The 27095-nt window shown below is 34.6% G+C and overlaps 1 protein-coding gene across 1 annotated transcript in view; it reads left to right on the top strand.

Annotated features, from left to right (window-relative positions):
• The window catches only part of PPP4R4 (protein phosphatase 4, regulatory subunit 4), a 111476-nt gene that overhangs the window by 31636 nt on the left and 52745 nt on the right, over positions 1 to 27095 (top strand). The window contains exons 3-7 of the mRNA XM_011991711.1: positions 1571 to 1673; positions 22647 to 22794; positions 23300 to 23373; positions 25707 to 25813; positions 26643 to 26750. Of these exons, the coding sequence (XP_011847101.1) occupies positions 1623 to 1673; positions 22647 to 22794; positions 23300 to 23373; positions 25707 to 25813; positions 26643 to 26750 (488 nt within the window). The 5' untranslated portion in view covers positions 1571 to 1622. The remainder of the gene's footprint in view (positions 1 to 1570; positions 1674 to 22646; positions 22795 to 23299; positions 23374 to 25706; positions 25814 to 26642; positions 26751 to 27095) is intronic.

The raw sequence follows: 27095 nt of genomic DNA, 5'->3' as shown, positions 1-27095 counted from the left end.
GAGAACAGAAGTCTGAAGTCAAGATGTCAGCAGGGATCTAGAGGAGAATCCATTATTGCCTATTCCAGCTTTTGGTGGTTGTCACCATTCCCTGACTTGTGGCTGTATTGCTCAAATTTCTGCATCTGTGGTCAAACGGCCATCTGTTATGTTTTATTCTGTGAGTTTCTCTTTTAAGGACACTTGCTATTGGATTTAGGGCCTAGCTAGTTTGGATAACCCAGGATAATCTCTTTATCTCAAGAGCCCTTTAAAAATAAAAACAATAATCACAGGTTCTAGGATTAAGATGTAGACATACCTTTTAGGGGGCCACCATTCAGTTCACTACTAGTGGTGTTTTTCTGTGCAACCTTAATTTCTCTTTTTTTGACCCTCTCTCCATTTGGCGTGGATTCTCTATTTCATACCCTTCACTATTCCTTCTGAATTTTGTCTAGTAAAGGATTCTCCTAGAGGGTGATGAGAACAGTGGAATGATTACGATGTCCTGTATTTCATAGCTTACCATATTGCAACAGAAAAAGCCTTTCTTCATGGCAGGGCAGCTTCATTTAGAATTAGAATATGTTTCTTTTTAATAGAACTTACTCTGAAGCAAAAATATATTACTTAAAAAAACTATGTAAAATGTATTAAAGTCTTATGTACATATAACTACAAATCCATTTGAAGAGATAAGTAAAATAATTCTAATCAATAAGTAAATATTATGGAATCAGCAATCAATATTTAAATTGGTGTCAGTTAAGAATAGGTGGGATTTCCGAGGTGATGCCATGTTTATTGGCATCTTTTTGATATGTATCTATCCATCCACGTATATATATGGATATTTCAAGTATTTTCAGAACTTAGGCCACTTTGGTTGTATTTGAAAACAGTTTTTTTGCTGTTTGTGGAATGATTTTTTTGGAAGAATCTGAACATTTTTTTCAAGGTATTTAGGCCACTAGAGTATTGCTGAGATTATTTTGATAACTCCTTAATGAATGTCAATTTAAAAAGGAATTATGTAAATACACCCTGCTGATCTTTAAGAGTATTGAGTGTATCTTTAAGAAGTTTCTGGCATGGAGTCAAATCTAGTTTTACAAGTGATTTCACTGTACCAAGAGAAAGTTGTATGATTTTGCTGTAGTTGATTTTATTGCTTTCCCTGTTGTTATGATTATTAATGTTTACCGTAATAAAATGTTACCGTTTATACATTTTTATAAAGTATGGCAAACTGACAGGTCACAGGAAAAAATGAGGTAGAATTAAAAAATACATATTTAGTAATAGTCTCAAAACTTTTAGGCTTAAGACATATTAAAACAATAAGATAATCTTGTTTCAGCACAGGCATAATTAATATCTTCATGTATTTGTGATAAGATTTGCTTAATGAAATTTCAGTTTTGGTTTTAGTTTTATATCTAAATGATGTATTTCTGGCTTAAAACTTAGAAGTCTGAGTGCTTATCATTCAAAGCAGTCATTTTTCCAATTAGTCTATACTTTTTATAACTGTGCAGAGGAATTCAGCTTATAATTATACATTTTAAATTTGTGTTTTCTTTGTAAGTGCTGGTCAAGATGTCCAAGGAACAAGTGTGATTGCAAATCTCCCGTTTTTGATGCGACAGAATCCCACTGAGACGCTTCGGAGAGTGTTGCCAAAAGTCAGAGTAAGTTGGTATAAAATAAGATTGGAGTTTCCCATTTTTCCCAGTAGCATGTTGTCATTGTTGAAAGAGGATTTTGGAGCTTTGATGGCTGATCTTTTGCACCTTGAGTGGAGGAAGTGTTATTATATACATTTTGAATTATAATGAAAATATTCAGGGAAATTAGCTGATGGAAATGGAGAAATTCAGATCTTAAGTTGTAAAATTTCTTTAGTCATTTTCTCAGTAGAGACATTTTACTAAAGGTAGTTTTTAGTAGCTCAAAAACACCTCCTAATTATTCTTAAAAAGAGTAATATTCTGTTGGCTTAAATCTATATTAATAGTATTCGTATAACATTGATAATGTAATTGAGCTGATACTCCTAATAATTGACCCTATGATGACCTCCGAAGAATCATCAGATAAAGTGAATTATAGCCATCACAATTTTAGATGTGTATGTAATTTATCGCTTCATAAATTTCTTCAGAATTAGTTTTTCTGCTATGAACAAAAATGTTTGATCTACTATTACATTCTTTCTTCTATTTAATATTTATTGATTATTAATATAAAATTAAATAATTTCAACTATTAAATATTTACTAATTATTTATTTGTACTTATATGCAAAGTGCTTTTCTTTATAAGAACTTGAATGAACAAAACAGACACCAGTGTATGTGTCCTCCAAGAATTTGCCTACTAATGGGGTCAGTGAGGTTACATACTACTGAGGATTATGTTTGCTAATAGAGGTTGGTAGATTTTGCTTTTTTTTTTATTTGGATATAGCTCTTCTCATAATTTTTAATTTATGTGTTTAAAATACTGAAGTTATTATTGAGTCCTTGAGTTTTGTTTTTAGACATGTGTATTATGGTTCTAGTTACTGTGATTTAGATCAGGGACATACCATGTTATTTTCATGAGATGCCCACCTATGCAGGCACTATGAACGTTTTGACCGATTACAATGGTGAATTAAGATGATATTTATTTTGGCATTGCATGTGATTCAAAAATAAATCAAGCTTTTTCATATCTGTTTTTCCCAGAATCATGCCATAATTTCAAAGGAATTAGGTCCACACAGACCAGGTTTATTTTTACATTCAATTTCTGTGATACTAACTGACCTACACTTGTCAGCAGGACACCTGGAAGTGCCAGTTAAACAATAGCAGAAAGGAACAGGTATTTAGGTCCTCTTGGCTACAGAGTTAATGTAAGTAAGCAAATTAGATTTATAGCTAAGAATATTGCATGCTGCACACTCTGCGTTGAGCAGGTGAAATCTGGTCCACAGAGAATATATTAGATGTCCAAGGTTTCACGATGCAAGAATAAAAGATGAAAGAGAGCAGTGAACTTTAGACATCTCTAAATTACTTTGCAAAAATCCTTTTGTTGAGTTCACAATAAAGGAAATTAAGTAACAGCTCCCCCAAAACCTTAATTTCATGGGGGTGTATAAATAATATAGTACACTCATATGTATAGCATATTTATACAAAGAATCAAATGTATCTTCTGAAACTATAAGGTATGCCTGAGTTATAGAAGATATAGTTTTAATAAGCTTTAAAAGTAATGGAAATTAATCCATAATACAGAGTATATTAACTAATAAGTGAATACAAAGGTAGTATATACTAATGAATATGTACTAAGGAAACCTATATTTATAACTGAATGATTTCACTCATTTATTTTACTAATCAACATGCAACCATTTATTTAGGACCATCGTCTTGCCCTGTACTCCGTTTAAAAGAGATACCAAAAAGGTAGAAGAGTCCAGATTAGATTGTATATTAGGAAGGTCTAGTGACCATGGGAAACAATGAGAGAACAAGTATAGTAGAGTATTGTGTGCTTCTGACTTGATGTAAAAATGCTGAAGAATAAGGCAAATGAGAAGGGCTTTATGGGGGTAACTCCAATAATAATGACTTTTATTGATAGTTTAATATATAATGTAGACAGCCAAACATTTGATCACCCCCATTTCAAATGATAAAATCTGTGTTTCTGTGCATATTATTTTAAATTCATTGTATTCAGATTTTGTTGTGACTTATTGGTACTCCTGGTTAGCACCTCTGTCAATTCCACCTCACTTCTGTGAGTGTTTACTTTCCAGTGATGAAACGCTGACAAAATATTGGGTAACTGCTTTGTTTACTTTTGCTTGGCCATGATTTCTCAATTTTTTTTAAAAAAAGTGATCTTGAGCATTTAGTAATAATGGCATTGTCATTCATTCATAAATATTTACTGAGTCCTTTTATAAGGCAGGCACTGTTCTAAGCACTGGGAAAACAGAAGTGAACAAAAGATAGGGAACTTGCCCTCAAGGAGGCTACAGTCTAGATGGAGAAACAGACATTAGACAAGCAAATCCCTCCCCACCCAAGAAAGGTATAATGGTCATTTGTGATAAGCAGTCTGAGTGTACAGAACACAAGTTGATGAGATAAAGTAATAAAGTAACGAGGGCACCTGCTGTGCATTGGGATGGCAAGGGATGCCTTTTTGAGGGGCAGAAAACTGAAGGGATGGAAAGAAGCGCCATTTGAGAGTCAGGATCAAGTAGTTCAGGTAGAGAGAGCAGTAAATAGCCCTAAGGTGAAAGAGCTGGTTGGGACTGAGGTAGAGACAGGTGTGTTTTGGACCCAGTGAATGGGGTGGGGTGTGATTGAGAAGAGGTTAGAGAAATGGTTGATGACGGAGCATTCAAGTGTTGGTTTTCATTCTTAGGACAGTGAAAAGTCCTTGAAGGCTTTAAAGCAGGCAGTGACTTAATTGTGTTTCTATTTCACAGTGATCATTTTGGTTATTGTATGGAGAATAGATTGCAGTAAGATAGTTAGGAAGCTTCAGTACTGGGCCTCATAGCTAGTATAAGGAAAACTAATTAAGACAGTAGAGAGCAGTGGACATATCTGAGATAACATGGGTTAAGGTACAATGACCAGAACTTTATAATGGATTGGGTTTGTGAAGTGAGAGATGACTTCCAGATTTCTGGCTTGACCATGCATATGGTTCTGCTGGTTTTCAGTTATAGTTGATTGTTGAATTCATAAGGAAAATAATTTGTGTACTTGATAATACTAGTCTTTTATGAATAATTTACTTTTAGATAATTTAAAGAAATGAACAATAAATATTTTATGCATTAAGTTAATTAATACCAAGATGTTTACCACGTTTATAACAGTAGTGTGTGCAGCTTTTAGAGTTCACTTTTACCTTGTCTTTACTTTTAAGAACATCAGATAAAGTAATGGAGATTTTGCTGGCCTTATGTATTATAAACTTTCATCAGTGATATTTTTGTTTTATTGCATTTGCATTTTGTTCTTATGATAATGGATTAACTGAAAAGTGATTTAAAAAAATAGGTTGCTATTTTCACTGTTTTAGAGATAAAGGAATTTAATGTTTAAAAATAAAATGTCAGAAACAGAGTTGGTGTTACAATTGAGCCAATCCATCAGATTGAGGTTGATGTCTAGAATAACTAACAAAAGAAGAAAAATAGAAAGTAAGAAAAATAGAATTAAGCCAATCCATAGTATTTCCCCAGTTTATTTTCTAAACTGTGTGCAAAGTGGGCAATGAATGGTAGTGCAGTTAGGCCACTCATCTCAAGATCGAATTTAGCTAGGAATTTAGGAAGTAAATGTTTGACCTCCAATTTAAATTTCCTAAATGTGGAGACATTTTAAAATATAGTTATTACCATATATTCACGTTACATGATTTAATCCTAGGGTATCTGTTAAAGAATTGTTTTTGTGTGGTTTTATTAAGTTTTAATTCTTTTTCCACAGTATATTAAATTGAAATCTTAGATGTTTGTTAGACCTCAATATTTGATTTGAACTTGTCGTTATCTAGAAGTGAAAGAATTTGATTGGCAAGATAAATATCCAAAATATTATACCATGGTCTTTTATAAAATTCAGAATAATAGTGATATAATTACACCACATAACAAAGGTGATTCCATTACAATCCTATGCAAAAAACACTCTCTACTTATTGAGTTATTACATTTATTTAGTTGTTTTTACACTTACATTTTGGCAACCATAATATGTGTCATAAAATTATGTAATAGAAATTAAGCAATGCCAGGTACAGATAAAAATAATGTAGCAAATATTTATTGAGGTCTTACTACATGTCAGGCACTGTATTCTGTCAGATATTCTACATATTTTAATCTGAATACTCATAACAGTTCTATAATGATCACTTGACAGTGGAAGAAACAACTTAGTTAAGTAACTTGCTCAAAGTCACAAAGCTTGCAAGTGGTATAATTAGGTTTAAACAGGAAGTCTGAGTCCTCAGTCTTTACTACTCATTAGCTGATCATAACTGTAACAGATATAAAATGTATAATTTAATGTCTCAAGCCTTAGTCATCTCCTATCTGTACTACAGCGGCCTCCTCACTGAATCTGTTGCTTCCATTTTGCCTCTGTTGCTTCCATTTTGCCTCCTAGAGGAAACTCAACCAGAGAGATCTTTTAAAAAGCATCAGTCATATCTTGTCTCCCTCTTGCATGAAAATTACTTAAGTGGTGTGGTAGACAGAATCATGCCCCTTCCCAAAAGATATTGGGCCCTAATCCCTAGAAATTGTAAATGTTACCTTATTTGGAAAAAGGGTCTTTTCACATATAGTTAAGGATCTTGAGATTGGGAGATTATCCTGGATTATTGGGGTGGTGGTCTAAATGTCATCACATGTATCCTTATAAGAAGGCAGAGGAGAGTTGACACATACATGTAGAAGAATGCAATGTGAAGATGGAGGTAGAGATTGGAGTGATGTGGCCACAAACCAAGGAATGATAGCAACCACCAAAAGCTGAAAGAGGAAAAAAGTAGATTCTACCCCAGAGCCTCTAGGTGGAGTGTGGCCTTGCCAACACTTTGATTTTGACCAGGTGATACTGATTTTGAAATTCTGGCCTCCAGACCTGTGAGAGAAGAAATAGCTGTTGTTTTAAGCTACTCAGTTTGTGGTAATTTGTTACAGCAGCCACAGGAAACTAATAAAAGTAACTTCTTATTTCAAATAAAATACAACTCCCTACTATGTCCTTCAGTCACCCTCATCTACCTTTGTGACCTCATCATCTGCCAGTCTTTTCCCTTTCTTTCATAAGAGCAGAATATGTATCAGTCTAGTTTCTCACTGTACCCCGAGAACTTAGAATAGTGTCTGGCAAATAATAGGTATTCAAAAAAATTTTGTGAATGAGTGTTCATTGAACTTAACATTTAGAGACAATATAAGTATCTACCTGAAAGACTAAGGGAACATTGGCCTGATCCACTGGTGGCATTTTTGGATAAGAAGTAGGAAGAGAATTTGTTTGGAAATTTGACACATACCTGTAGAATGGTATATAACGCTGATTTATGTTCCTAGAGAGACTTTTTGGGGGTTTTAAGAGGATTTGGGAAATATATAATAAAGGATAAAAGGGACATAATCAATGTGAAGTGTGATTTCCTTTTATTTCGGTGCATGCCCCTAGTCTTAGCTACTCAGGAGGCTGGGACCCAGGAGTTTGAGGCTGCAGTGAATAGTTACTGACTGCACTCCAGCCAGGGCAACATAGCAAGACCTTGCCTCTAACAAACAAACAAACAAAAACAAAAAAACAAAAAAACAAAAAAAAAGAAAAAAATAATAGAAAAAAATAATAAATTTTTCCTAATTTGATTATTTATTATATAATTTTATATCTCCTGTATATGGGTAGTTTTTTAAACATCTTCTAGAATTTTTACAGAAAGCATTTACTTTGTAAGTAAATTTGTAAATAGGAAGCTTTACTTTTTTAAAAGTCCTATTTCAAGTAGCATAGTTAAGTGGACAAACAACCCAGATTGAGCATTCCTGTTCTCCAAATCCAAAATCAAAGTGCTCCAAAATTTGAAGCTTTTTGAGCATAAACATGATGCTACAAGTAGAAAACTCCCCATCTGACCTCATGTGATGAAGTGTAGTTAAAGTCAAAATGCAGTCAAAACTTAGTTTCATGCATGAAATTATTTAAAATGTTGTATAAAATTACATTCAGCCTATGTGTATAAGATGTATATGAAACAAATGAATTTCATATTTAGACTTGGGTCCTATCCCCAAGATATTTCATTATGAATATGCAAATATTCCAAAATCCCAAAACATTCAAAATCTGAAACACTTCAGGTTACAAGCATTTGGGATAAGGGATACTCAAGCTGTAATAATGTGTGGAAACTTACTGTGGGCCAGGTGCTGTGCTTAATGCTTTAGATATATCCTTAAAAAAATCTTCCTAACAACTCCATGTGATGTATTTATACTCATTTTACAGTTGGGAAAATCTTGGCTTAAAAAATTCAGTGTTTGTGAATAGTTAGTTGGGAGATTTCTAGGAAGCATGAAAGTGTATAATTTATTCTTACAGTTCACCAAGGAATAGAAATAGTCTTGACTAAAGGAATTAAAGAGCATAAACAAATGATCCAGACTGCTTTCTTATTTGGTTTGCAGCTAAGAAAACAGGCATCTGTCTTCCTCCCTGAAGATGATGTGTTCTGAGATAAGCATAATGAGCAGATCATGATGTTCCAGACCCTTACAGGTCATAAAAGTCCCACAATATATATTCTGTAGACAGGCTAAACATTTGGGGACACTGATAGGAAGGAATGTAAGTAAGAAAGTGAAATAATTCCTGTAATGTAAGGTTGACAGAAGGTAATCATCAAGGTCAGAATTAAGAGGTCTTGTGGTTTAGGAAGCATAAAATTATATAACTTATTTTTCTATTTCACTCAGAAAAAAGAGTATTAATGAAAGGAATTAGAGATGAACAGATTGATACAAACTGTTCTGTGGTTTACAGCTTAAAAAATAAAAGTACATTTAATGCTATGCATTTTGAGAATAATGTATTTTATGCTTTTTCTTTTTACATATATATCTATGTGTATTTAAGGACAAAATAGATTGACATTACTGATTACTTCACAATGATAATTAAAGTTCTATGAAACGTTTACTGAGTATATAGTTTTTCTGTGTATATAGAGTTATATTAACTGGTATTCCTTATAGACCTAAAAATAATGCCTTTCAGTAAATTCTTAGTGGACACCAGTGTTTTCACATATGCTTCTTAGTCATTCAGTCATTTGTTATTTTTACCCTATCTGCAATAAAAACGAACAGAAATTTCTGAAATTATTTTAAATGTATAAGCTTGTAAGGGAGTAAGGAATGATACTAGGGCTCAAAAACAAAGCAGTCCATTTCACTTCCATTTAGGATATAGAAAGCTGCAAGAGAACATCACTTTCATTCTAATAACAGTAGGTTATCCCCAAAATCCACACAGTCATAACTTCTTGAGCACATCAGAGCTGGTCACAAGGCAGCCAAGTGAGCTGAATTCACAAGACCCCTCTGAGGATAGATGGGACGGAGGAACACTGACTTGGTAGAGCATAGGAGGAAGAGGTGCCCACCACCTAAAGTAGTTAGCAGTATCAGCTAAGATCTTAACAAATTTTTAAAGGGTGGCTGTGGGCTAGCACAGTTTATGTGTTTAGGATAACTTGTAGTTAGACACAGAGGAGCTTTGCATCCATTTGCAAGCTCTTTTCCATACGTCTCCACTGTTTGCTCTGTGAGATAGACTGGGGGACAAGGCAGGAGATTGGAGAGCATCTCTCTTGATGATAAAGGTGTGGTACTGATGAGCTGCTGCTGAGGGACAGGAGCCAACTCTGCCCATTTTCTGAAAACCTTCTCCTTTATGAAGCAAAAGTCTAAGCTGCGGAGGGAGAAGCAGTGAAGTTTCCTGCTTCTACAGCCCAGGTGAAGTGCCATTGCTTCGGTGGGTGTGATAGGAGCAAAACCCACTTGCCTCTGGAAGGGAGGTAGAAAACCCTCACTCGTCCAGAACCATGCAAAGATCACTTACTTCTGGGAGAAAGGTGGGAGCATAAGCCTTTTGACACTAGGGACTGGGTGTGGAAGGCAGGAGATGTTAGACCTAGGACTCTGCACTGATAAAAAGCAGAGGTCTGCCACCAGTGGGGATAGGGCAAGAAACTTGACCCTGGCAAAGGTTCCCCTTCCACACCCCAAGATACAAAGTTATAGGACAGGAACACTGAAAAAGTTACATTCCTGAGGCCCAGGCTCAAAGACCCTGCCCAAGATGAGGCTGGACCAAGATATCTGAGAATCCTCTACATCCACCATTAACCTAGTGTGTAGTAACAAGCAACAGTTGTCCTATTAGAGAAGGGACAAGAGTGTGGAGAGAGACTCCCTGCTGAAAACTGAGGGTGGAGCAGGAACACTGAGGAAAACCCTTTGGCATCTGAGGCTGCACGTTAAACAAAAGGTAATAGTGGCCCACTATTGGAGGTTTGAAACCTGTGGTGCTGTGATTGCCATAGCAACAAAAATCCTCAAACCCAGCCCCATTGCTAACTAGACTTACTATTCAGCCCCCTGTACTTGACAGCTTAGCAGAGGAGGAATGTTCATTTCTGAGCATAAATACTATTACCTCTATTGTCACTGAATATCCAGCATTCAACATTTCAAAATCAAAAATTTCTGGGCACACAAAATAAGGAAACTTACCAAAACATAAAACAACAACAGGTCTAGTGTCAGAGAAGACCCAGATATTGGAAATATTAGGGAATTTAAAGTAACTGTGATTTATATGGTAAAATATCCACTGAAAAAACAACATGCCTGGATGTATAGGGCATTTCAACAGAGAGAGGATCTATAAAATAATCAAATGAAAATGCTAGAAATAGGCAGGTGTGGTAGCTCATGCCTGTAATCCCAGCACTTTGGGAGACCAAGGCAGGCGGATCACCTGAGGTCAGGAGTTCGAGACCAGCCTGACCAACATGGAGAAACCCTGTCTCTACTGAAAATACAAAAATTAGCTGGGCGTGGTGGTGCATGCCTGTAATCTCAGCTGCTCAGAAGGCTGAGGTAGGAGAATTGCTTGAACCCAGGAGGCGGAGGTTGCAGTGAGTAGAGATCGCGCCATTGCAGTCTAGCCTAGGCAACAAGAGCGAAACTCTATCTCAAAAAAAAAAAAAAAAAAAAGAAAAGAAAAGAAAAGAAAAGAAAAAGAAGAAAATGCTAGAAATAAAAATGATATCTAAGATGAAGCATTTCTTCAATGGACTTATCAGCAGTTTGAACATGTCTGGTGAAAGAATCCATGAACTTGAAAATAGAAATTATCCAAACTGAAACATAGAGATAGAAAATAGAAGTTATCCAAACTGAAACATAGAGATAGAAAAGAGTGAAAAATTAGAAGAGAACATCCAATGGCTTTGAGACAGCATAAAAAGATCTAATATATGTGCGATCGGCATCTCAGAATGAGAAAAGAGAAACGAGAAGGAAGAATTATTTAAAGAAATACTAGCCAGGACAAAGCATAGATCTAAGAAGACCAGAGGACTCCAAGCAGAATAAATGCATGGGAGCGCACGCGCGCGCGCACACACACACACCCCCCCTCTCCCCTAGACACATCATAAACTGCTGAAAATAAAAAAGGGATAATCTTGGAAGTAGCCAGAGACAAAGGTGACCATTGAACAGACTTCTGATCAGAAACTATGTCGTCTAGAGGACAAAAGAATATCATATTAAAAGTACTGAAAGTGAAAAGCAAAAATTAAAAAGTCAACTGAAATATATACCCAGTTAAAATATCTTTCCAGGACGAAGATAAATTGGCTTTTTTAGATAAACAGAAATTGAAAGAATTAATTATATCAAATCTATACCGCAAGAAATGGTAAAGGAAACATTTTTTTTTTTTTTTAAAGATGGAGTTTTACTCTTGCTGCCCAGGCTAGAGTGCAATGGCATGATCTTGGCTCACTGTAACCTCTGCCTTCCGGGTTCAAGCAGTTCTCCTGCGTCAGCTTCCCAAGTAGCTGGGAACAGGTGCAGGCACCTGCTGCCATGCCCAGCTAATTTTTTATTTCAAGTAGCAACAGAGTTTCACCATGTTGTCTAGGCTGGTCTTGAACTCCTGATCTCAGATGATCTGCCCCCAAAAGTGCTGGGATTACAGGTGTGAGCTACCGCACTTGGTTGTAAAGGAAATTCTTTAGGTGAGAGTAATGTGATACCAGATGGAAATGGATTTACATGAATAAATGAAGAGCACTGGAAATGGTAACAATTAGGGTAAATGTAAAAGAAATAACAATTCTACACAAATTCATTCAGAAAATAAAGGAGGAGGTAAGAACTTTCTGATAAACTTTCAGGCCAAACATTACCCTGATGTATATATACTCATGAGCTTAGATGCAAACACCCAAAAAATGAGAAATCAAATCCAACAATATATCAAAAGGATGATAATACATTATGACTAGTCAGAGTTTATCTCAGGAATTCAAGATTGTTTCAAAATTTAAAAACTTATCAGTATAAATCATCTTATCAGAAAACTAAAAAAGGAACACCACCATCTAATCTCAGTAGATTTAGAAAAAGTATATGACAAAATCCAACAACTATTTCTGGAAAAAAAAATCTTAGCCTGGTGTGATGATGCACACCTGTAATCCCAGTTATTAGGAGGCTGAGGCAGGAGGATCTCTTGAGCCCAGCAGTTTGAGTCTAGTCTAGGCAAGATAGTGAGACTGTGTCTTAAAATCAGGCCTGTTGTGGTGGCTCTTGCTTGTAATCCCAGCACTTTGGGAGGCCGAGGCAGGTAGATCATGAGGTCAGGAGTCGAGACCAGCCTGGCCAACATGGTGAAACCCCGTCTCTACTAAAAATAGAGAAATTAGCTGCGTATGGTGGTGGGCATCTGTAATCCCAGCTACTTGGGAAGCTGAGGCAGGAGAATGGCTTGAACCCGGGAGGTGGAGGTTGCAGTGAGCCGAGATTGTGCCACTGCATTCCAGCCTGGGCGACAGAGCGAGACTCCATCTCATAAATAAATAAATAAATAAATAACCCCACAACTCAGTAAACTAGGAATAGATGGGAGCTTCCTCTGTGAGAAACCTACAGTTTCACTTAAAGGTGAAAGACTTTTTCCTAAGATCAGGAAAAGGCCAAATGTGTCTGCTCTTACCACTTTTGTGTAACAGTATACTGGACATTCTAGCCAGTAGAGTAAGGCAACAAAAAGAAAAAACATTCACATTGCAGAGAAATAAGTAAAGCTGTCTTTTTTTCTCAGATAACGTTATCATATGTAGGAACCTACAAAAGAAAAATACTGGAACTTCCAAGCGAGTATAGAAAGGTTGTGGGATACAATATCAATGTACAAAAATCAATTGCATTTCTACAAACCAGCAACCAACAATTGGAAATTGAAGTTTCTCTTAAACTATCAAAATAGCATTAAAATATGTAATACTTAGAGATAAATCTGGTAAATGTTACATAAGATCTATAAACTGAAAACTATAGAACATTTCTGAGAGGAAATAATGAGAGAACTAAGTGAACTGAAATGTAGATCATATTCATGGATCAGAAGACTCAATATTGTTAAGATGTCAGTTTGCCCCAGATCAATGCATATGTTTAATGCAAAATAATCAAAATTCAAGTAGGTTAGATTTTTGTAGGAAATGACAGACTAATTCTAAGATTAATATGAGACTGTAAAGGACCTAGAATAGCCAAAACAACTTTGAAAAATAGGAACAAAATTGGAGGACTTATATTACCTGATTTCAAGACATAATATATAGCCACAGCAATTAATACTGTATGATTGGTGTAAAGACAGATAAAGTAATCAATGAGACATAGAGAAAGTTTAAAAAATCTCACACCTACCTCACAAATTGTCAGTTTGTTTTTGACACAGGGGCAAAGGCAATTCATTATAGAGAGGATAGGCTTTTCAAAAAATGATGCTAAAACAGTTTGAAAAATAAATCCATGCCTTGCTCCATATGCAAAAGATAAAATAGATCATAGACCTAAATGTTAAAGACTGAAATTATTAAAACTTCTAGAGGAAACAATAAGAGAAAATCTTTGTGACCTTGGGTTAGGTAAAAGTTTCTTACATATGACTCTAGAAGCATGATCCTTAGAAGAAAAATTTGATAAATTAGATCTGTTCTTCAGAAGACACTATTAAGTGAATGAAAAGTCAGAATGGGAGAAAGTATTTATAAATCACATAGATGACAAAGGACATGTGTTCGGCATACATAAAGAACTTCTCAAAACACGATAATAAAACAACCCAATTTTTAGAAATATGGAAAAATTTTTAAGATGCTTCACCAAAGAACATTTGCAGATGGCCAGTAAACATAAGAAAAGATGTTCAACATCATTAGTCATTAGGAAAATGCAAGTAAGTCTCCAACACACTTGTTAAAATATCTGTACTAACAATAACAAAAAAACCCCAAAAACAACAATTGACCATACAAAGTATTGTGGAAGATTGTGGAGCAACTCAAACTCCCTTACACTGTTGGTGGGAATGTAAAATGGCACAACAACTTTAGAAAACAGGTTCTCAAAAATTTAAACATACATCTACTATATTACTCAACTATTTAACTCCTAAGGATTCAGAGAAAATGAAGCATCTTTTCTTATAAAGTCTTATACATGGATGTTCATTGCAGCTTTGCTTGCTATAGCTAAAACTGGAAACAACCCAAGTATCAGTCAACCGTTGATGGGTAAGTCAATTGTGGTATAACCATTCAGTGATATAATGCCCTGTACATATTCTGGTTATGTGTTGAAATTTCTTCTTCCACTCTGTGGCTCCTCCTGATGTTTTAGATTTTATTTTGTAAACAACATGATTGGATTTTATTTTTTAATCCAATCTCACACTGTATTTTAATTAGAATATTTTCCCATTTACATTTAATGTAATTGCTTAGGTCATCTTATAATTTGCTTTTTTGTTTTGCCAACTGCTCTATGTTTCTATTTCTCTTATTTATTTTATTTGAATTGATTAAGTAGTTTTATTATTCCACTTTCCCCCTCTTCTGTTAGCTTGGAAGTTACAGACTCTTTTACTTTTCTTGTGTTAGTGACCTTAGACATTACAAAAAGGACATATTATCAAAGTCAAATTTCACTGGTGTTTTTACTGTCTTCCCAGATAATAATACAAGAAGAACCTTACAGTTCTCTATTTAATCCTCTTCTGACTTATATGTTATTGTTGCTAGCTATTTTATTTATCTATTTCAGGTCTCCTAGATATTGTTGTTTTATCTAACCAATATCTATTTAGATTTACCCACATATCTATCATTTTTTTATTACCTATAGTATTTCCATTTGGAATCTTCTTTTTTTTTCTGCCTGAAGAACACCTTTTAGTATTCAGTACAAGTCTGCTGGTAACAAATTATCTTTGTTTTTGTCTGTTTGAAAATGTCTTCCACATGCATTTTAAATAGATGTTTTTATTAGCATAGGATTTTACACTGTGTATCTGTAGATTTCTAGAAATATGGAAGCATATTTATGGCTTCTTGACTCTGTGGCTTATTTTCTTTGGCCAGTTTTGGAAAATTCTCAGATATCTTTTTACATGTGCCTCTGCCTAATCTTCTCTCTCTCCTCCTTCTAAGACTCCAATTTCATATATATTAGACATTTTTATAGTATTTCCATGTCCTTTATCTTCTTTTTTTCATTTCCATCCTTTTTTCTGTTTGTGATTCATCGATGTTTTATTCGAATACACCTTCTGTCTCACTAATTCATCTGTATCTAACCTGATTTTTATTTTGATTATTGTATTTGTCTAGTCTAGAATTTCCACTTAGCTCTTTAAAATCTGCCATGTTTTTTATATCTTAGAGAATTCTCTGTTGAAATTCTCAATTGTATCTTTTATCCTCTTGAACCATGTATGTATCATATAGCACCAGTACCTGGAGCTCCTTTTGGTATGTGTATATTTTGTATTTTTTCTGCCTATTATATTATCTCCTCCTGTGTGTTGAAATTATTGATTATGTGCTTGGTCTTGTATTTGACAAACCTTTTGTAGAAATAGTTTGAGGCCTAGGATGATATCTTTCTCATGAAAGGAATATGTTTTCTTCTGGCAGACACCTAACTGCACTAGCAGTAGAGTCTTACTTAACCTGATTTCAGGTACTGGATGATTTGAAGCTGGGCTTCAAATTGTTGGTGTGACATTATGTTTATAGTAGCAGTAGCAGGATGGTGGAGCTTACATTCTAACTACACTGTTAATTCTGTACCTAAAATTGTTATAACAGCTAACAGCGAGAAGTACAAGATGCTCTAAGAGCACCTAATAACAGGTAATCTCCTCTGGGGTGTTAGAGAAGGCTTTGCTGAGAAGTGACAGCTGACATATATGAAGAGAAATAATTAGACGAAGGGCAAGATAAGGGCAGATAGGAAAGCAGACATTCCCAGCATTGAGAAGGAAAGAGAAGCATGCAGATTGAATGCAGATTCAAAGAACTGAGAGAAAATCAGTGTGCCTAGAGCATAAAGCAAGAGGAGTTGCTGAGACAGTGAAAAAGCCCAAATTATGCAGATCCTTAGGTGCATTATGTAAGGGAATATTCAAATTACAGTTTTAAATGCTTTGAAATCTCATGCTGACTGTAAAGTCAAAAATGAATCAGAAAAGAGTGATGTAGGATGGAATGGAAGGGATGTAGTGGGTGAGGATCACTTGGAATCTGTTACCCTTACCTGAGCAAACCTTCAAAATAGCTTGGATTAGGGTGGAAGTAGTCTGGTTGGAGAGGTGGACGGATTAAAGAAATAAATAACAAAACCAGGACTATGTGAGCAATAAAAAACCAATAGTATCAAGGATAACTCCTGAAATCTTGGTTTGTAAACCAGGTGGATAACAGTGGCACACACTAATATAGGAGACTAGAGAAAGCCCACATTAGGACAAGAGACTGGAGGAGGCCCAGGTGTCCAAGGAAATACCATGAGCTCAATTTTGAACTTGTTGCCTTTGAGACACCTTTGAGACATCCGAAGTAGAGATTGCAGAGAGTTGTATATACAGATCTGATACTCTGAACAGGTCTGCCAATAAAAAAGTAAAATTTATACAGATTACATTTAACGTCATTTATGTGGAAGAGATTGTCTACAGAGAAAATGAAGACCAAAAGTGGAGAACTGCTATTGGAAACATAATTTTACACCAAGAAAATAAGGAAGCTTAAGAACTAGAAGTATAAATTGAGGACATATATCACAAGGGTTTTGGTAAAATATTTAATTTTAAGTTCCTGATTACTTCTAATGTATCGTTAGAAAACAATCAGTTGATCTATGTGGATGTGGAGATGGTGACAGGGTATGGTAGAGGGGTATGTGTGCTCAGAGAACCTATGCAGGTATATAAATAGAAATGTTGGGGTTAATCTCATTTTAAGATTAAATCAAGAAGGAATAATAACAGGAAAGGGAAAGGGAACTTCCTCTTTCAATAAAGGCAGACTAGGTAACTCTAATCAACTCTCTTGGCAAGGATAATTTTTAAAGCTGAACAAAACATAAAAATCATCTGCATACAAGCCTATGGAAAGTAACAAGGTAGTAAAATATTACCCTTCCAAGATCGAAGAGACAACAAATATCCAGAAAAGTGAACAGGTAATTTGGGGCCTGCTTTGGGCCTGGGGGTATTTGCTGATTCTAGAAGAGGGTCTTGAGGGACTGAGAGCCTAAGTGACTTCTCTGACAGCCTTGCAGAGTCCCTGGTAAGCCCCTCTGCAGTAGGAATAAGGGCAATCCTGAATAGACTGTCCTTTGCAGGGGAGGACAGCCCAGCTTCAAATCATCTGGTACCTGAAATCAGGTTAAGTAAGACTCTACTGCTAGTGCAGTTAAGTGTCTGTACATTGTTAGTCCTGCTCATTGCTGCGTCTCTAGGTCTCTAGCACCTAGCAGCACAGTGCCTTGAACATAACTGAGCATTTGAGTGAGCGTATATAGTCAACAGGAATCACTCAAATGAAGAGATCCTTATCTTTGGCTTCTTTCCAATTTCCCAGAATACATAGTATGATGCTGGGACTTGAATGAAATTAAAATGATATTATCTTCAGAATTAGATTTTCTTTGGGCTACTTTTGAGAGAGATTAGGATAGAAGGTGAAAGTATTATGACTGACTTGGGGGGAAAAAAGTCCTATTTCCTCTTGCTTATAGATATTTGCTAGACTTTCCATGGCTGCTTTTTTTCTAAGAGAACTGTGTATAATTTTTGGAAAAAATATTGAATTAATTAAATATTACTACAGTGAATCATTTGGAAGGAATGGTTCTTTATAGCTGTAACATCCATTAAAAAGATATTTCTTTGAAAAGCACATCCTTTCTTTGCAAAGTTTCGAATTGCAGGTTATTTACATATTTTAAGCCTAAATTATGAAATTCCTGTGATTCTAATTTATTACGTTTAAAAATGACTTAGCAGAGTACTGCAGCCAGAAGGCTCAGTTGCAAAACCATGGTCTTTAAATTGATTTGTTTGTTTTGGTGTTCTTATGATTTTGCATGGCAGCATATTTTATTGTATATTTACAATAGTTACATGATACTATTGGTATTTCCTTTATGGAAAGAGTTCTTAAGGATATTTTTATGTGTACCTCCTCATGAACCTTGCTAGTCACTGAAATACAAACTTAGGAATGGTAAAACATATCTCCCTTTGTTATTTCTGTTTATTGTCTTCACTTCATTTTCCCTCTCAGATTTTGATTTTCAGTGACCTCATCTAGTCCTTTACACCCTTTATTTTAGTGGTGGAATGTGGCAATCAGGGATAGGGAAAATAATGAGGTATAATCATTAAAGGTATCTTAGAACCTGGCATATTTCAATTATTCATATTTAACCTATTTGAAAGTCTTTTATAAATATGATTTTATAATGAAGAGGGCTGTTACACTATTATGTTAATTACTAAAAGCTCCCACATTTATAATCTTTAATACCCCAGATATTTTATATGTCCCAGATATTCAGTATTTTAATATAGAAGTCCCTATTATTCAATTTCAAAATAATCAATACTATCTCTAAAAATACACAGATATTGTGTAATTTTAGAGTTCCTTTACTTTTTACTAGCACTATTTATGATAAATATATTTTTCAGTTTTATTCAATAAGATTCTGTTCAGAATCTGTGAAACTTAAATACTTGCTCTTTTGGAGTAAGCCAATGATTTATTTAATGCTTTTCTATGTTGTGTATTGTAAGGAGAAATATCTTCCTGAAGGATATAATACGGGCTTGTTGGAGACAGAGCTATTTCCCTCCCTGCAAGGAATGTATTATGTTGTTTTACAAAATGCTTTCTTGCACCACTCATGCTAACTAAAGAGCGAATTTAAACACAGACATGTTTACTACACTTCCCTTCCTTGAATGGGTACAGTTTTTAAAACTTGGAAATGTACCATAAACTCTTAATGTCTCATTTCCTTTTTGAGGAATTCAAGTTGGGATGCCAGCCGTACTATAGTAATGTAAGAGGAATGGTAACTGGCATTAAGGCATGCACTTAAGCAATAGAGGAATTTACTTTTCAGTGTCTTCCAAGGTCCATGAGGATGCACACTTATTTATCCAGAGAGTATGGATCTCACGTATGTTTGTCCAGAGGGTGTGACTCTGTGGAGGAGAACACTTACTGGTAAGTATTGAACTCTTATTGTATTATGTTTCAGAAAAATATGTTTAGAAAATCAGTTGATTTTTAGCAGTGATGAAATCTCTTAGTCTGTGCTGGTTTCTTAACAGTGGACAGTCCCAGATGTTGAAGTCAGCACAACAAGAGAAAAACCCAAATCCTGATAAGACTTGAGGATTTTTCGAAAATTAAATGCAAAATAGTTGGGGCAAATGTTGCTGCGGGAGTCAAGACTAAGTAATACAGTAAGAAGATATGAAGTTGGAGAGCTTCTCATGTTCTTCTTTTGTATAAAGTTTGCATACGTACAAAACCCAGGACTTTAATGACTTTAAGAGGGGGCAGAATTGCATCTCTTGGAATTTAACAGACTCATGTGAACTGGAATGTACATTGTGGCCCTCACAATTGATTTTAATATTTCTTTGCAAAGTCCTTTCTGTTTCTAAATAAAAGCTGTGCCTTCTGAAACCTGTAAGTGATGTATACTGGCCACATCAAATCTTTTAAAAGTGTTTTCCAAACCCAAAATTGTTAGTGTGGAACAAATGTTTCTTTTGGGAACACTAAAACAAAGGGGTATGGGAGGATTGATTTCAGAGACCAATTGCTGCTTCTGCTTTATACTCTAGCATTCTTACCCTCTTTCTCTCAGCCAAGAACTCTTATGATATGTAATTGGCTTTTGGTTGAAAAAACATGTAAAATAATGTTTTTGTGTGTGATACAAAAGTTTAGAATAAAACAAAAACAGCCACTCTAATATGTGGTAGGTTTTCTGGCAATTCACCATAGCACATAGATATTTGCCACAGGAAATGCCGCTGCCAGATCTTCCACACCATGACATGAAGGCTTAGCATTGTTTTAAGTCATGCCTTAATAAATGATGAATGGAAGTGCAGAGTCCGTGAGTAAGAATTCAGTGCTTAGGAGTGTTTTTGGCATCTGGTAGACAATTGTTTGTTAGAGTTGCCAGTTACTAGCTCGCTGGCCTTTATCAAAGTGCTTTACTATTTTGTTTCTTCTGCTGTAGATATCCCTGTGTTATCTCCTATTGTGATGACTGGCAGTGTCCCACTATGCTAAATCAAGAAGACTGGATATATAGGTCCAAATCATGGTTATGGAGATGTTAGGGTGGAAGACAGCAGTGTGGACATGATAGAAAGAGGATTGAGAATACATTTCTATGTGATCCATTTTTGCTTTGCCTTCTGTCTAATTCTGCCAATTCCTAATCTTTAGGACTCACCTCAAAATCTCTTGAAGCCACTTTTTAGAAGATGTGCAAAATGTGTGTGTAGGGAGACAGCATCAAGAGCAGAAAGAGTAGGTGAGAGGGTAAGAGATATTTAGTCACCTAGCAGCTGCTTACTGAATGCCTGCTGTGTGCTAGGAGATGGGGATACATGAAGCTTGTGGTCCAGTTGTGAAAGATAGGCCATAAACAAACATGTTGTATATTGGATGATAGTAATGAATAAACTGGTAAAGGCGGGTAGTGAGAGCTGGGGTAAGGAGATGAACTCAACTCGAAGTAGGGTCATCAGGGAAGGCCTCATTGAAAAGGTGGTATTTGAGTAGAGGCTTGAAAGAGGTAGGAGAGCCAGCTATATGGAAATCCAGGAAAAGGGGAACTGAGAACACATACTGTAAGTTGTTAAAAGGACTTTGACCTTTCCTTTGAGTGAGATGGAAGCCCATTGGAGAGTTTTGAGCAGAAAAGTGACATTATTTGACTGATTTCTTAAAATAATTCCTTAGGCTACAGTGTAGAGAATGGATAATAGAGGGACAGTGATGGAATCAGGGACTGATTAAAGGTTTTTTGAGTAATTGAGGCTGGAGAAGATGGTGACTTGGACTAGGGTGGCAACAGGAGAGGTGACTAGTGTTCAGATTCTGGATCTGTTTTGAAGGTAGACCCTTCAGGATTTATTGGCCTTTTGACTGTGGGGAGTGAGGGATTGAGAGGAGTTAAGGATGACCCCGTAGTTTTTGGGCTGAGCAGCTGGAAGGGCAGAGATGTCATTTACTATTTATCAGGATGAGGAAGATTACAGGAGGAGCAGGTTTTAGGGAGAGATCAGTAAAAGTGTGAGCAAATGAGATTCCAACTAGATATCCAAGGGTAATGTAGACAGAAGACAGTGGATATAAAATGGTAATTATTTAAATGTTCATTTTGCACAAGTTGATAAATCATAAAAGTTCTATTTAAATGATTTAAATCTCCATGAAGATGTTGCTATAATTCACATTTTATCGATTAGGAAATAATGAAGAAGGATTAATATTCCTAAGATCACTGATATGAAACTTTGTTTTATGACTAAGTTCCAGGTTCTACTGACTTTATTATATTATAAAATAGGCATAAAAGTGAAATTTTCAGTATTGCCATAATTGATTAAACAAGTAATACTTCTAGTTGCCTTTACATTACACACACACACACACACACACACACACACACACACACGATCTCTCTCTCTCATAGAGAGGTATAGGTAATATCTTTGAGGCTTATGTAGAAAGATAGTTTTTTTGACTTTTTGGTGTGTTGAAAACATACTATAATGTAGGTTTTAATTTTGGATATACATTTTAAAATTCTTTAAATGGTAAATGGAGATGGCTATGAATATAATTAATTTTTAAAGCATATTCTTAAGAAAATTTCTTTTAAAAACAGTTTACTTCATGGTAATTTATGTTCTCTTCAGTTGTTTAAAGGGGAAATATATTTGCATACTCAAGTGTATTTTTAATAGTAGAATGTATGATGTTTATTTTTTGAAACACAAATACAAATAATGGAAACACATGTGATTGTCTGGGCTTTGACATTGTTCTAGGCAGGATGACAAACTGTCACAATCCAAACAGGAAAACAGAAATTAAAATCTATCAAAAGTTTCTACTCTGTTGCTTAAAGGTTTATGTACTGTTTATATTTTTTATTCAATAAAGTATTAGAAAGTTACTTTATCTTATAAAATCCTAAGACACTTAAATTTTGTGTAGTCTAATAAGTTAAATGATCAGGAGCAGATTAATATAGTTCTCTTCAATAAAGTAATAAGTACATATCCTTAAAGGTCATATATCTAATTTTGTGGAATATGACTATTTAGTTTCTATAACCTTGGATTTTTAAAAATTACAATTTGTGATCTCTCATCTATGTAAATAGAAAACTGTTTCTGATTATACAGGAAGCCCTACATGTTGCAGGAGTGGAAATGCAGTTAACGGCTGCGGTGTCATTTCTGACCATTCTGCAGGACGAATCAGTGTCAATTCATTCATATACCCACTCATTCCTCCAAGTCATTCTCCTGCATCTGGAGCACAGGGACACAGGTCAGGGGCTGGCATGCTTAATTGTAGACTTGTTTATTGTTTTTTGTATATGACCATGATATTATATAAATACTGTTAGCCTGATGAGGATAACTGAGTAAGGCCATGCTGCCTAGGAGTTGAGCAGTGGAATGACTTAAAATAGCTATGGCTGTCTTCTTATAAAACCCACAAAATTTAATATCCTTGGAAACTGAAGACCCATTAATTCATCTTATGATTTACACTTTCTTCTTAGTTTTTTTCCTTTTCTAGCAGTCATGTTTATAGTTTGTACAATAAAACAGCAAACCTTGCTTTAAAGATATCTTACCAATACTATTTTTTTAAAAATATAAAAATTTTCTAGATGTTGACTGAGACAAAATAATAAACTTTTTAGAATAGTAATGAAAATAATTATTTCCATTTTATCATTAAGTGCTATTGTAACTATTAATGGATGAGTTGAAACTGACTTTGAAGTGAGACTTTTAATTTAGTACGTTTTATCTGTGTCAACCAGGTGTCAGCAATGCATGGCTGGAAACTCTTCTGTCTGTTATAGAAGTATTGCCAAAAGAAACCCTACGGCATGAGGTAATACTTTCATGGGATAAATACTAATGAGTAAGTCACTCTAAGGTTTTTTTTTTTTAAAGGTTTATTGTCAAAAATGGTTTTTAAAAAAGAAAGTTGTTTTTCATTTTGAATGTAACACGTGCACATTGTAGAAAATTTGAGAAATATAAAATATAGAAGGAAGAAAAAAGAATTTGTAGTTCTGTACTTGTCCACTTTTAAGGTCCTGATGTATTTCCTTTCAAATTTTTTTCCTATATATGGTTGCTGCTTGCCATATCAGTGATCATACTGAATTTATATATGATTGTTTTTCATTTAGCATTACTTTCCTATATTATTTTAAACTCATTTGGTAGTAGCTGCAGAATATTTTACTTGTTAAACATTTAAGCCTGTTTTCAGGCTTATATTTTACTATTGAATAGGACATTAATGAACATTTCTGTAGAGCTCTTCCTGTTTTTCAGATAATTTATTTAATTGTAGCTTTCAAAAAGAAATTAATGGATCAGAGAGCATTAATATTCTTAAACTTTCTACTAACAATATGTGAAGATGCTCTTTTCCTGGACTTTTATCAGCAATAGTGTTTCTATTTAATGGGCTAAAAATGGAATTACATTTTAATTGGAATTTTAAAATTATTGTGCTGTTGAATATTTTCTCATATTTATATCAGTTTCTCTGTATTCCTTTGCAATTGTTTGATCCTATCGTTTAATCACTATTTATATGTGCTATTTACCTATTATGGTTGCCAATTCTTTGTTATACTTACGAATATTATTCCCAACATGTTGTTTGCCTATTAATTTTCAACATTGAACAGCATACTCTTCCCTAAAGGTTTTAAATAAATTACAATGAGAGAAGAAGAAGAAAATGGAAAGGAAATGTATCCACTAATGAAAAGATTTTGTATTCTTTGAACATTATTTCTATATATATTTCTTTCCAAATATGTCATGATTGAAAGAGTCATCAGCCAATGAAATGTCCTCTACTGACTTCATTAAGTATCTTTGTCCTTTCTTTGTCTTCATAGTTTATGGTCCTATCACAAGGGCTTGAAAATGGGAAGATTTTCTAGTTATAAGGATGTTTGCATACTATCTGATGCCAAACATCTAGATGATTATGCATATTTAAATGTTGAACGTAATGTAGACATGTGATTTTTATATTTTTTGAAAAGCCATATGCTGTATAATGCAATTTTTACTCTAGAATACCATATTATTTAACATGTGGTTTCAAAGATTTTAGATATGTAATTCTAAACTTTTCACTTCTAAATTATCAATGCATATTCAGTAATTCCAGTTACTTTGAGAGGAAACAAGCCAGTTGACTATAAGAGTCATAGAATTTTAGAAATTAAAGAGATCTTAGTGGGACATATTCTAATTTCCATTTTAAATAGATGAGAAACTGGAGATTAGAAATAGCGAGATTATGGCCGGGCACGGTGGCTCACGCCTGTAATCCCAGCACTGTGGGAGGCCGAGTCGGGTGGATCACAAGGTCAGGAGATCGAGACCATCCTGGCTAACACGGTGAAACCCCGTCTCTAGTAAAAATTAAAAAAAAAAAAAAATAAGCTGGGTGTGGTGGCAGGCACCTGTAACCTCAGCTACTCGGGAGGCTGAGGCAGGAGAATGGTGTGGAACCCGGGAGGCGGAGCTTGCAGTGATCCCAGATCGGGCCACTGCACTCCAGCCTGGGCGACAGAGTGAGACTCCGTCTCAAAAAGAAAAAAGAAAAAATAGAGAAATAGCGAGAGTATTTGGACAAACTAAAGAACTGGGACTGGAATCAGGGTCTGATCTTCATAGTTTTTTATAGTCTGTCAGGCTGTTGTAGTATTTGAGTGCCCAATATATACATAATGCAATATCAGACTTGGCTTATTGTATTCAAATGACATAATTATTTAATAGGATTTATTTGAAGCTATAATGTTTTTCATCCCATTAGGATAAATATAAAAATTAATCTATATGAAATAAAAATGCATTTCAAGGTATTTAGTCATTAATTTGCTTTTTTCTTTTTAAAATATATATTTCAAAATTCTGCTTTTATCTGTGCATACAGAGCATTGTAAAATCACCGTTAACTTTACTTCGGTTTTTTTCTAATTGTTTTAATTGCATAATTTGTAATTATCTTTACCTTAATAACTCAGAAGACAAAATAATCCAAGTTATTGAGTCATGAACCTCAAACTGTAATTCAGATTCTTTAAAAATATTTAGAACATTAAAATACTCTGAAGGAAATAGCTGACATGAGTGGCATGAATGTATAAAATTTTGTGAATTTTTTTCTCTGAATTTTCTCTTTAGATTTTGAATCCACTTGTTTCCAAGGCACAACTTTCCCAAACAGTCCAGTCTCGTTTAGTTAGTTGTAAAATTTTAGGAAAATTGACCAACAAATTTGATGCCCACACGTGAGTATTTGTGTGTAATTTTTGGTCTACTTTATTACATTGATTTAAAATGTATAATGACTGTATAACAATATATTTGTATTATTTCATACTGCATACAAATTTAGTTATCTTAACTATTTTAACTTTATAGAATTCTCATGACAGAATTTACTTATTCAGATGCCTTTCTTTTCAATCTCATAACTTTTCAGAATTGATAAGCTAAACTATTTTCCTACTTCCTATCTTAATCTTCCCTATCTCATACCAAATGTAGTTTTGAGGATAAAATGGCATTACCTTATTGACTTTCAAAATGGGCAAACAGCATAAAGATAGAATTTCTGCTTTTATACACTGTTGTTGTGAATTTGTTATTTTGAATAATCTAACTTACTTTGAGGTTTTATGGAGCATGTGTATAATTCATGTGCTACTTCTTGCCTACTTATTAAATACCAGATGAAAAGAATGGAATGTTGTGTAACTGTGATACAAGAGTAAAGCTGAGGAATATTTTGGTTGATGGTTGCTAGACTCAGATATTCCACTGCTACAGCCTTTTATCCTAGCTATAGACATTTCAACTGCCAATCCAAAATTAACCATTATTTTTAAAAGACTGTGGTATACATAATTTACAAGTAGCTAATAACATCCAAATTTAATAAGTAGCTAATAACATCTAAATTTAATAACATATGTAAAATACATTGTAAAGTATTATTTTTTCTATTAAAGTACATTTGTTATTATTAAGGTGAGTTAAGATTTTATTGATAATTGTTTGGAAATATTATTCTGAAACACTCATTCATTTGCATGTTTCTTTTCTCCCCGACTTCAGCATTAAGCGAGAAATACTTCCTCTGGTAAAATCACTCTGTCAGGATGTAGAATATGAAGTTCGATCTTGTATGTGTCGGCAATTAGAAAATATAGCTCAGGGCATTGGGTAGGTATACTTTGAATTCCTTATGCCATTTCCATGAAAGCATGCCATCTAAAGGCTATATTTGATCTTTAAAAATGATCATAACAAGTACCTCCTCTATGTCTGGATTAAAAGAGATAAAGAGGAATGTGCTTAGCATGGTGGTAGGTATTTGATTAATGTTAATTTCTTTTATTCTCCTTAGTTGCTTAGTTATTATTCCAGACACCTAGATTCAGGAAATGAAAGATATCCCAATATAAACCATACTTGGAATATGTTTGACTGGCTATTCTTTGACTATATTATTGGATCATTTCAGGTGGGATTGCAGTTGTCCCTCCATGTCCTTGGGGACTTGGTTCC

Source organism: Mandrillus leucophaeus, unplaced genomic scaffold (genome assembly GCF_000951045.1).
Source record: "Mandrillus leucophaeus isolate KB7577 unplaced genomic scaffold, Mleu.le_1.0 Scaffold4, whole genome shotgun sequence".
NCBI lineage: Eukaryota > Metazoa > Chordata > Mammalia > Primates > Cercopithecidae > Mandrillus > Mandrillus leucophaeus.
Note: the sequence above shows the minus strand (reverse complement) of the source record. Positions and strands in the feature narration are given on the sequence as shown.